The sequence below is a fragment of the Plutella xylostella genome, chromosome 25, assembly GCF_932276165.1.
Source record: "Plutella xylostella chromosome 25, ilPluXylo3.1, whole genome shotgun sequence".
NCBI lineage: Eukaryota > Metazoa > Arthropoda > Insecta > Lepidoptera > Plutellidae > Plutella > Plutella xylostella.
The window spans coordinates 3,491,757-3,504,273 of record NC_064005.1 but is presented as its reverse complement, the minus strand read 5'-3'; the positions used below and the strand labels follow the sequence as shown (position 1 = coordinate 3,504,273).

At 39.1% G+C, this 12,517-nt stretch overlaps 1 protein-coding gene across 1 annotated transcript in view; it reads left to right on the top strand.

Moving 5' to 3' along the window:
* Positions 1 to 12,517, top strand: part of LOC105380825 (F-box only protein 11) — a 32,040-nt gene that overhangs the window by 9,732 nt on the left and 9,791 nt on the right. The window contains exons 6-11 of the mRNA XM_011550432.3: positions 2,726 to 2,950; positions 5,029 to 5,273; positions 5,711 to 6,037; positions 6,391 to 6,498; positions 7,941 to 8,027; positions 8,396 to 8,701. Of these exons, the coding sequence (XP_011548734.3) occupies positions 2,726 to 2,950; positions 5,029 to 5,273; positions 5,711 to 6,037; positions 6,391 to 6,498; positions 7,941 to 8,027; positions 8,396 to 8,701 (1,298 nt within the window). The remainder of the gene's footprint in view (positions 1 to 2,725; positions 2,951 to 5,028; positions 5,274 to 5,710; positions 6,038 to 6,390; positions 6,499 to 7,940; positions 8,028 to 8,395; positions 8,702 to 12,517) is intronic.

Sequence of the window (12,517 nt, the reverse complement as noted above, 5' to 3'; positions counted from 1 at the left end):
GACCACGAACAGGCAAGGGTAGCGGCGGATACCTTCGGGCCAGCTGGACCAACGACCTTATAAAGCTGACCGGTAGTGGCTGGATGAGGAAGGTCGAGAACAGAGTGCAGTGTCACTGCTGGTGAGAGGTCCAGCAGTGGACAATTACAGACTACTGTAGATTGCCTTGATTTTAGTCATTTTTCTGAAAAGAAACATGAAAGAAATTTTACCGCACCAGTAAGTGCCAGTTATTGGTGCGTAAAAAAATGTATGCAGATAAGTAACTGGCAGCCCCGTGCCAGTTATTGAAACAAAGCTGCCTAGACACTGGGGGTTTTTACAGTGCACTTTAAATCGTATTTTCTGTCGATAGAAGGTATAAAATAGCTTAAAATCACAAAACCCAAAATATTAGTAACTGGCAGGGGGGTGCCAGTTACTAAGTGAAGATATAAATTACATTTCAGTAACTAGCACCCTCAAATATAACTCAAAAGCAACTAAAATCACAGCGCAACACAGAATCGGGCTATTATGATATTGTTTAGACCTTCCCCTACTTCCTTGGTATTGTCACACTATCAAAAACTTATTTATTTTCGCGAAAACAGGCCATACAAATTTTGGTGTCTCCTTAAGAAAAACTTAACGCACGTGCATTTTTTTGGCGATCTTCGCCGCTTTGACTGAGATAATTTCCAGCGCCGGAAAATACCCACCTAGCGCCGTAAAATTAAACTATAATATCAATGAATAATTGGAGATTGCTGTAAACACATCAAAGATGGTCTTACTATACCCAAAAGCTTAATATATTTAGTTTTATAGTCAAAGTGCCAGTTACTGACACATGCCAGTTATACCACGATTTACCCTAGTTACTTTCATACGATTTTTACAGATTGTTACTTTTGATTATGTCAAAATCGTATGAAAGTAACTACCAGTTATGGATGGATAGAGATATAGAAATTGACAGTTACAGCCCCCTGTATAAATATTTTACGCAGTCGAAGTTTTTTTTATAAGTGTGAAGCAAATTAACGGAAAACTTTCATTCAAGCTTTTGTTTATTTTGATCACTGGTCAGGGAAAATTTCTGAAACGGTCAGGGAAAGTCAGGGAAAAGTCAGGGAATTTTTTGGAGCAATCTGAGTGGACACCCTGATTGTTATTATGAGAGGGGGTCAGGTTTCTCTGCACCTGACCGTACATTCGGTCAACATCGGTATTCATTATGTTTGTGGTAGCATTTTATGGCTACATAATATAGGGTACAATTTAAATCATCACCAAAAAAAATAATTGTACGCTAATACATTGCACCAAAAAAAATAATTAAAACCAAATTAATTAAATCAACTCCAAAATCGAAACCCCAAAAAAAAACGTTTACGTTCCAAAATAAATAAACACGCCTCCAAATAATTGCAAGTTTACAATAGAAAATCTTTTTCGTCGCCAAAACGGATAAATCATCACCAAATTATGCTATACTAAAATATAAACATTGACACCAAAACTAAGTGTTCAATTTTTTTTTATATCACCAATAAAGGTAATCGATTTACCTGTTAATTTTAATATGTAGGCATTTGCGGCTTTAAGAGTGGTGCGGCATGAATTTTGAATTTGCGCGATGCTTGTGGACGCAATGTTGATGTCTAGTACATCGACCTCAATACATCGCGGCAAATTCACCCCTTCTGGACAAGGTCAAATTTGAGCGGCGCCATCCCCCCGCGCCCGCATACTCATATACATACATTTACCTATCATCATCATGATCATCAGCCAATAATCATCCACTGCTGGACATAGGCCTCTCCCAAGGAGCGCCACAACACTCGGTCCTCGGCCTTCCTCATCCAACCACAACCCGCCTTAGGTCGTCAGTCCAGCGGGCAGGAGGGCGTCCCACGCTGCGTTTGCCTATTCGAGGTCTCCACTCGAGAACTCGTCTACCCAACAGTTATCGGTTCTTCGGCAGATATGACCAGCCCACTGCCATTTCAGCTTGCATATTTTGACAGCTATGTCGGTAACCTTAGTCCTCTGACAGATAACCTCATTTCTGATACGATCCATCAGAGAAACCCCAAGCACCAAGCACTTAACTATAATAAATTGTATTTCAATTCCTTATTTCTATAGAATTTATTGGTACATGGCAAAATTCAAACCCTCGCCTCGGCCACACGAATGGGAGTCGAGATGGCGTAACGGATAGATTTTACTAGGCACATAGGTACTAATGATTTAATTAATTCATAAAGCAATTTAACAAGTGACTTTGTTTTGGGATAAGCTATTTATTATTTGGTATAAACTTAATTTTTAATATTTACTTTTACTTTTTTTGGTTAGAAAGGATTATTAAAATGATACTGATAAAATAATATATTGGTTACATCTATATAGCGATGATATACTTTATTTGGTTTGAAATAAATTTTAATGGTGCCAATATAGTTTTACAGTATGCAGTAAAAAATAATTTGGTTCATTTCAAAAATATTTTGGGAAGCATGATTTGGTGATGATTTATCCGTTTTGGCGGAGATTTCGAATTTATTGGCGGCAGTATCATATAATTTCTGGTGGAGGTTTAAATACAAGCCCATAATATACTCAACACTTCGCGGTTTCGCCATTATTTGTGTCGTATCCCGTTTAGTCCTGGCAAGGATCTGTATTAGATTGCCACCACCCTTCACCATACTAAACCCATCTCTCCCCGCAGGCTGCGCATCAGGCAACGTGGCCGAGTCCGTCATCCTAGAACGCGAGGCGGAATCCACTCTAACATTCGCTGAAGGAGCGACGCGGGCGTACGCCGGCCACATGACGCTCAAGTTCTCCCCCGACGCCACCAGCACCATGCAACACCACAAACACTACTGTCTGGAAGTGTCGGACAACTGCTCGCCGACGGTCGACCACTGTGTCATACGGAGCGCTAGCGTCGGTGAGTCTAATAACAATATATATGTCGCAGGCATCTGTTGGACGTTTTGTGACGCTTGTACAGTCAACGTTCAGCCTAGTCATACAATTGAGTAGCACCATCCAATGAACGCGCTAGTGATTCAACCAAAAAGGAGATTCAACCAGATGCCTGCGACATATATACGTAGATGTGTAGGTATCCTAGTGCATTGTTCTCTCCCGACGCCACCAGCACCATGCAGCACCACAAGCACTACTGCCTCGAGGTGTCGGACAACTGCTCGCCGACTGTCGACCACTGTGTCATACGGAGCGCTAGCGTCGGTGAGTCTATCTATACACTTGGACGTGTAGGTTCTGTATCCAGCTAGCGTCGGTGAGTCTATACTGTTGGATGTGTAGGTTCTGTATCCTAGTGCATTGTTCTCACCCGACGCCACCAGCACTACTGCCTCGAGGTGTCGGACAACTGCTCGCCGACTGTCGACCACTGTGTCATACGGAGCGCTAGCGTCGGTGAGTCTATCTATACACTTGGACGTGTAGGTTCTGTATCCAGCTAGCGTCGGTGAGTCTATACTGTTGGATGTGTAGGTTCTGTATCCTAGTGCATTGTTCTCCCCCGACGCCACCAGCACCATGCAGCACCACAAACACTACTGCCTCGAGGTGTCGGACAACTGCTCGCCGACTGTCGACCACTGCGTCATACGGAGCGCTAGCGTCGGTGAGTCTATCTATACTGTTGGATGTGTAGGTTCTGTAACCTAGTGATTGGTTCTATCTATACACTTGGACGTGTAGGTTCTGTGTCCTAGTGCATTGTTCTCTCCTCACGCCACCAGCACCATGCATCATCACAAGCACTACTGTCTAGAAGTGTCTGACAACTGCTCGCCGACTGTCGATCACTGTGTCATACGGAGCGCTAGCGTCGGTGAGTCTAACTATCTATACACTTGTAGGTTCTGTATCCTAGTGCATTGTTCTCTCCTGAGGCCACCAGCACTACTGCCTCGAGGTGTCGGACAACTCCTCGCCGACTGTTGACCATTGCGTCATACGGAGCGCTAGCGTCGGTGAGTCTATACTGTTGGATGTGTAGGTTCTGTATCCTAGTGCATTGTTCTCACCCGACGCCACCAGCACCATGCAGCACCACAAGCACTACTGTCTGGAAGTGTCGGACAACTGCTCGCCGACTGTGGACCATTGTGTCATACGGAGCGCTAGCGTCGGTGAGTCTATACTGTTGGATGTGTAGGTTCTGTATCCTAGTGCATTGTTCTCACCCGACGCCACCAGCACTACTGCCTCGAGGTGTCGGACAACTGCTCGCCGACTGTCGACCACTGTGTCATACGGAGCGCTAGCGTCGGTGAGTCTAATAACTATCTATACACTTGGAGGTTCTATGTTGGCACTATGTAGCACCACAAGCACGCCTGGAGGTGTCGGACAACTGCTCGCCGACGGTGGACCACTGTGTCATACGGAGCGCTAGCGTCGGTGAGTTTATAGACTTTGATGATGCTGTAAGTTTTTATAGGCTAATTTCATGATTATAATCGGATTGTTAGAGATTGCAATCCAGTCCAGCGGATCGATACATTTTTTGGTGCTTACCGGAACCCTTAAAATCACCGGATTACGGGATTGACGTTTTTCCGGTTGGATCCGGCCGGATTGAAGATTGTACCGGATTGCAATCCCTACTCGTTGGTAAACATTATGGAAACATTTTATTTACATAATTTTTTTAGTTAATATGAGCTTAAAACCTAATTCCTCTATCTTTCTAGGACGTTGTTCTAATCTTAAATACTAGATTGGCTAACAGTCACAGATGTATGTTATCTAGAGCTCTGTTTGTAGGCTCTACCTAAACATATGAAACCATTTCGCACAGTAAACTCTTATCATCCTATCAAAAGTTTTCGCCATTTATAATGTGCCATGTCATAAGAAGCAACACGGTAACAAAAACTGGTCTATAGCTTTAGTGTCAGGGACACACTAAAAAGACTAACCACAATGCATGTAATCTTTCCCCCCATATAAAACCACAAATATACTCACCATCCCTTCCCCCCACAGTCGGAGCGGCAGTATGCGTCTCAGGCGCGGGCGCCAACCCGGTCATCAAGCACTGCGACATCAGCGACTGCGAGAACGTGGGCCTCTACGTCACAGACTACGCTCAGGGAGCCTACCAGGACAACGAGATCTCGCGTAATGCGCTCGCCGGTATATGGGTGAAGAACTTCGCGAACCCGATCATGCGCCGCAACCATATACACCATGGGAGAGATGTGGGGATTTTCACGTTCGAGAATGGATTGGTGAGTCGCGGGTTTTATAGATATTATCGATAAAGAGATCTGATGATTAGCCCATATATGCCCAGAACTAGTTTTTAATCAAGTAGTTTTACTTTGGGGTATGTTTAAGATTCAGATTCTAAGTGCAAATATGCAAAAAACTTAATTGGGTCGTTAGACTCGTTAGCGACCCACTGGGCTTATATGGGTTAGTATAAATATGTGTCGGTTTATGGCAGGATGCAGTTGATTGAATTACATTTCTGGGCTATGTTAGGCGAATTTTCGTTTATACAATTTTCATCAATATTGTCCGTCATTCTGTTACCGAGTATACGAAACCGAGACAAATTATGCTTAGGATAAAGAAATTCGGATAAAGTGCTGATCTTTCACGGTTCTCAATCAAACTTCAATCTTCTACAAATTTCGGTAAAGAAACTAACATCTCATTGCAGGGCTACTTCGAGGCTAACGACATCCACAACAATAGAATCGCCGGTTTCGAAGTGAAGGCCGGCGCGAACCCCACCGTCGTCCACTGCGAGATCCACCACGGCCAGACGGGAGGCATATACGTTCACGAGTCCGGCCTCGGACAGTTCATAGACAACAAGATACACTCCAACAACTTCGCCGGGGTGTGGATAACGTCGAACAGTAACCCCACGATTCGGCGCAATGAGATCTATAACGGACATCAAGGCGGCGTGTACATATTTGGCGAGGGCCGAGGGCTCATTGAACATAATAATATTTACGGGAACGCGCTGGCTGGGATACAGGTTAGTTAGATGGTTGTTTGATTAGTTTGAGTAATTGAATGTTTTTTGATATAATAGAATCATTGAAGATATTTACAACCAAGTTAGACATTCCTATGTATGCTTTTTGATGACTCACATGAAATGCCCCATTCCACCGTTGGCCCCGTGAATAGACTCCTTAGGCTGCAGAATTATTTAATATGCCTCATACCTTGATATCCACCAAGCAAAGATAAGTATAAATTCATGTGTAGAACAACGGTTTATGCAGACACCGAAGACACGTATTTCTTTCTTCTTTCCTTTTAATAATTTTGGACAGCATTTTGTTATAACAAAACATTAATAATGTATGTATTTGTACTGTACAGATCCGCACAAACAGCGACCCGATAGTGCGGCACAACAAGATCCACCACGGCCAGCACGGCGGCATCTACGTGCACGAGAAGGGGCAGGGGCTCATCGAGGAGAACGAGGTAACATACGCATAGTTTATTATCAAATAACACTTGTAATATAATAACACATTCATACGAATGTTTTCATAGAATGCAAAATCACTGCACGTGTGGGTCTATAGAAAGAGTCGAACAAGTCACTTACCTTGGTATGCAAATAGATGAGAACTTCGGATGGATCAAACATGTAGATTATGTTATGAACAAATTAAGAATTTTATTAAGTAAATTCTATCAACTAAGCTTTAAAGTACCTAGAAGTATATTGAAATGTCTTTATCTAGCCCTGGTTGACAGTATAATTGGTTATTCTCTGCACTGTTATGGACTTACATTCAAAACTCATATTGAAAAGATAGAAAAAATGCAAATAAAATTCTTAAAATTAATTATAGATAAAAAGACAAAAGCTAAATGTAACCACGATTATAGAATCCTTTTTGAAACATGTAACATTTTACCAGCAAGCCTTAAGCATAAATATCTCCTCCTTGTAAACAGCCATGGTAGTGAAGAACATAAAATACCTATCCAGCATACTTGCGGCACAAGAGGGGCTGTGCAAGGAAGGTACCAAATACCATATACAAATAATTATTTTGGTGGAAGAATGCTCTGTAAACAAATACCCAAATTATATAATGAATTACCGGTAAGTATTAAAAATGAGAAAAAATTATCTTTATTTAAAACATTATTAAAAAAACATTTACTTAAAACTTATTATGATTGAGAGTGGTGCCTTCCTTGCACTGCTCACTTGACACAGTCAATATATTGTTTATTTTGTTAATTTTTAAATAACAGCTTAATAAAATGTCACCGTTTACCCACAGTCAAACCAAAAATATTGGTTTTGTGGGAATTCTTCTGTACCCTATGTATCACTGCAATGTTTATAAATAAATAAATAAATAAATAAATAAGTTGTAAACTAGCTTTATAATGAGAAAAATAATGATTTACTTAAAAATGTTGGAATAAACGTAGCCTCTAATTTTAAAACTAATGTTAGGTCTTTACATATTATACAGAAATGATCTTATAACATGAAGGAAAATTATCTTAGTCGGTAATAACTAATAATCCACACGAATATGGGACTCTTCCAAGACTGGAGGGTTATTACCATTTTGGCAGGCGGGTTGAAGATATCACACAACAAAAACAGTCACAATAATCCCGGCCGGGGATGGGCATAGCATTTGGAGTACCTAACCACTACACAGCTTTTTGGTACTATACAGGTGTTGCAAAAAGGGTTTAGGTACTAATCCGAAACCTACTTTGTATACCCATTCTGCAACACTCTGTATACGGACATTGCATAACTAGTTGCTTCTTCTATATATCCTCTATGCACGCAGATACTTTCACTGATACTAGCGCTCACGTCACGACATTTCATACCTTTCACTTTATATCTGAACCTGCATGTTAACAACATTCTATGTTTACAGGTGTACGCGAACACGCTGGCGGGCGTGTGGATCACCACGGGCTCCACGCCGGTGCTGCGCCGCAACCGCATACATTCCGGCAAGCAGGTACGTACATAAGACATTACATGTATCGTTTATTCGTCCCTTTTAGGGATGTGAATTCGCATCGCAGTTTTGTGTTTGGGCACTAAAAGAGACAAATAAATAAAAAGCTACTGTGTTTACGGTCTGAATTTATTTATATTATTCCACTTATTGTGATATAACTATTCGAGCCGATATGCGCAATTTCTCAGTTGTAAATGTGTTATTAAATATAACTGTGTTATAAAATAAATCAAGCTACAGTTATAGAAATCAGAACGTTAGTTAACGAAGTATAAAAGTTATTATTAGAGACCTAACAGACAGTTTCCAGAAAGCATAGAGGGCATTGTAGTACAAAATACTTATATACCAACTTATTTCCCCAGGTCGGCGTATATTTTTACGACAACGGCCACGGAAAGTTAGAAGACAACGATATTTTTAACCATCTATACTCGGGCGTCCAGATCCGGACCGGTAGTAATCCGGTTATTCGCGGCAACAAGATCTGGGGCGGGCAGAACGGCGGCGTCCTAGTTTACAACGGCGGGCTAGGCCTGTTAGAACAGAATGAAATATTCGATAACGCGATGGCCGGTGTCTGGATCAAGACTGACTCAAATCCGACGCTCAAACGGAATAAGATCTTCGATGGCCGCGATGGGGGCATCTGTATTTTTAATGGTGGAAAGGTAAGTTGTGCTTCTCCCAACAATTTTATAATACCTATTGTTTTTTAAATACCTCCCTCCTGCCTGTCTAAAAACGCTGCTGCCACGACTCTACAGGGTGTTGCAAAAAGTATACCCTTTTACAAGGTTTGGAAATATTCGTTCTCTATGTATAATAAAAAAGTCATGTGACCAAGAAAGTTTCTATGGAAAAGGAATTATTATTTTTTTGTGAATTTTAAAAACTTGTGGAACAAAAGTTGTTCAGGATGACCCCCTGAGTCACCCCCTTTTTATTTTATTTATTTATTTATTTTATTTTATCGTATTCGGAAAACTTACAGCTATCTTAAACTAGTTTACATTTATATGATGCATCTAAGAGCCATTTAATAGTTTTCGCATATGGTAGTAAATTATTACAAAAAGAAAAACAGTTATGGTAAGTCTAATTTACACATTTCGTAAAACTACGCAATTAGCAATTACAAGAATTAAATTACGCTAACAGTGAGAATAAGAACTTATATTGTTATTTTAATAAAGAATACTAAAGCTAATCGTTTGTCTGGGAACCAAAGTACTCCGATGCCAAATTTCTTTTCAACGATAATAAACTACAGTTAAAAAAGTCAATCTCATTTGCCATAGCATTGAACTGTCTACTCACCCGTACAAAGAAACTATTTTGCCTATAGTTAGTGTTAGCTTTAGGTACGTGTAGTTGAAAACCAGTTCGACTTGATCTTGTAGGTACCTTCATCTTAACACACTCAAGCAACTCAGGAGAATCGATATTACCATTGATGATCTTATGTAGGTAAGACAGGTCAGCTATCCGCCGCCGTAGTTGTAAAGGTAGCAAATGATGTCTTTTACAGCGAAGGTCATAACTTATGTCATAAATACCCGTTTTAAACTGTATGTATCTTAAAAATTTACGCTGGATAGATTCAATTCGATTTATGTAATAGTCATAACGTGGGTTCCATACTTCAGAAGCATATTCTAGGATACTTCGTACAAGAGAACAATACAATATCTTAATTGGTTTAATATTTTTGAATTTAGCACAGGATCGTATTATAAATCCTAGGCTTCTTGATGCTTTTTTAATGATATTATCTATATGCCTATCATAGAGAAGTTTGGAATCCTGAACTAGGCCTAAATCTCTGATGTAGTTCACAGAGCTAACTGATTGATTTTTAAGTTTATAAGAAAAAATTAAATTGGAATGTTTTCGTGAGAAAGTGATATAGAACCATTTTGATACATTTAGATCCAGTCTATTTACTTCACAATACTTGCTAAAAGAGTCAAGATCCCTCTGTAGTGATACACAATCTTGGTCAGAGTGGATTTTATTGTAAATTTTCATATCATCGGCAAATAATATGAATTTAGATGAGGCAAAACAAGAATTGATATCATTTATAAAGATAATAAATAACAGAGGACCTAATAACGATCCCTGCGGAACTCCCGAAGGAACAAACTGCCATCCCGATGTAAATCCATTTATTGTTACCGCCTGAGATCGATTATTGATGTATGAGGTGAACCATCTGAATAAATTACCATGGATACCAGCACTTTGAAGTTTTTTCAAAAGAATAACATGGTCAATGCGATCAAATGCTTTGGAATAATCTGTAAAAACTACATCTACTTGATCACCTTCATCCATAGTCGATGTGATATAGTCATTAGATATAACTAGGTTAGATATAGTTGAACGTTTTTGCAAGAAACCATGCTGTTCCGGAATAAACCATGTACGTAATGATGCATAAACCTGGTCATATACAATTTTTTCGAATATTTTAGCAATTATGCAAAGTTTAGATATAGGTCTATAATGATCTATTTGATTTTTGTCTCCTTTTTTATGCACTGGAGTAATAAACGCTGATTTCCATACTTTAGGAACTAGGCCCTCGGCCAATGATCTTTTAAAAAGCATTGCTATCGGTGAGTATAGACTATCCGCACAATTTAACAGAAATATGCCAGGTAATTTATCAGGACCACATCCTTTATGGACATCAATTGCTTTGAGTAGTTTAAGAATCTGTTTAGGATTAATTTCTATATTATTTATAAAGTTATTATTAGGATTAGGAATAGGATCCTCAATTACATTATTAAAGTTCGCTGGAATGGAGGATAGAAACGTCGTCTGAAAGTAATCAGCAAAAAGGTTGCAGATATCATCTCCAGTATTTGCCTTTGAAAGACCATAGTTCATGACAGATGGAATGGAATTGTTGTTGGTTTTCAAATTTTTCGTGTAAGACCAAAACAGTTTAGGATTGGTACATAACGCATTTTCAATGTTATTTATATAGACTTCATAGCACTGGGCTTCCACCTCTTTACAACGCCTCCTAAGCAGTGAGAACGTTTCATAATCTCCTAAGTTTCCATATCTTCTATATTTTAGATAGAATTTATGTTTTTCTTTTATGATTTTTTTAAGGGCGGAACTATACCAATAGGGAAATTTAGAGGAAGAGACAATTTTATGCGGTATGTGTTTATCACGTAGGTCAAAAAGAATTTTATAAAACGATGCTACCGCATCATCGATAGAACCACTACATAAGATAATATTATACCAATCAACTGAATCTATATGATTGGTTATACTTTCATAGTCAGCTTCCGCAGAGTTATACAAGTAGACAAGTTTAGGCAAAGACACAAGGGGAGTGGCCTCGATGAGCGACATTTCAATAACCAGTGATTTGTGATAGGGATCCTCACGCACTAGCGGGTCGGTACAGGCTCTGACCTTCACTGACTCACTTGAAAATACAAGATCTAGTATGCTGTCAAAAGAGTTATTATTACCGTTATACTGTTTTAAATTGCATTGAACAATTGTATCAATAAATTCCGTTTGATAACCTGTAAATTGAGATGGTTCAAAATAATTGGATGATGAGTTCCAGTTAATACAGGGTGTCCACTTTCTGGAAAGTCAGGGATAGTCAGGGAAAAGTCAGGGAAGCTCAAGGTGGTCATGGAAAGTCAGTGAAATTGATGGGCCACCTGGAAAGTCAGGGAAAATGACTAGTAAAGCATTTTCTTGTAGTTATTTCCTTTAATAGTTATCATTTTTCTTATATTTTAAACAAAAAATACATAAGTGATAAAATAAAATCTCGTTAGCCAAATTCCAGACTCAGTTCATAATTTGTTAAATAAAAAAATTATGTCCCATTGATTCAATTTCTTTCAAAAGAGTGTGACTGAGCTTGCCATTCTAAACAACTTTTTTTTAAAGTGTTTTAGGAGTTTGTGATTAAAAATAAGCCCCCATATAACATGTTGGTGCAAACGCGCTGTATCGATAAATTCTCATACTTTGCGCCGGCGGCGGAAGCGCATGCAGACGTGCCTCCACGCGGCACCAAAAATTTTTTTAAAGCGTCGCGCCCATTCGAAAATATTTGATTTCGGTTTTGTTTTAATTAAGTTAATTAAGTACTGAATTTACAAAGCTAAACACGCTTTATTCGAGAGTTGATGGCCCTAAGATTACTATACCCCTGGCAAGTTTTATATACAAAATTTAAAAGTTTATTTTATCTACCTGCTTCAAAACTCGCATTTTCTAAAAAAAAATATGAGGAGTCATACTTTTAAAGCTCTGTCTGTACTAATCCTACAATCAATAAGTGTTCTTTAAATAGTTCTAACTAACGTATTTTGCAATAATAACCAACAGTGGATCCCGCTTGGGTTTCCAAAATTTTAATGAGTTTTTTCCAAAGTAAAACTTTTTGAAAAATATAAATTATTTCTCAATTTTGCAAATACAAAAAAGAA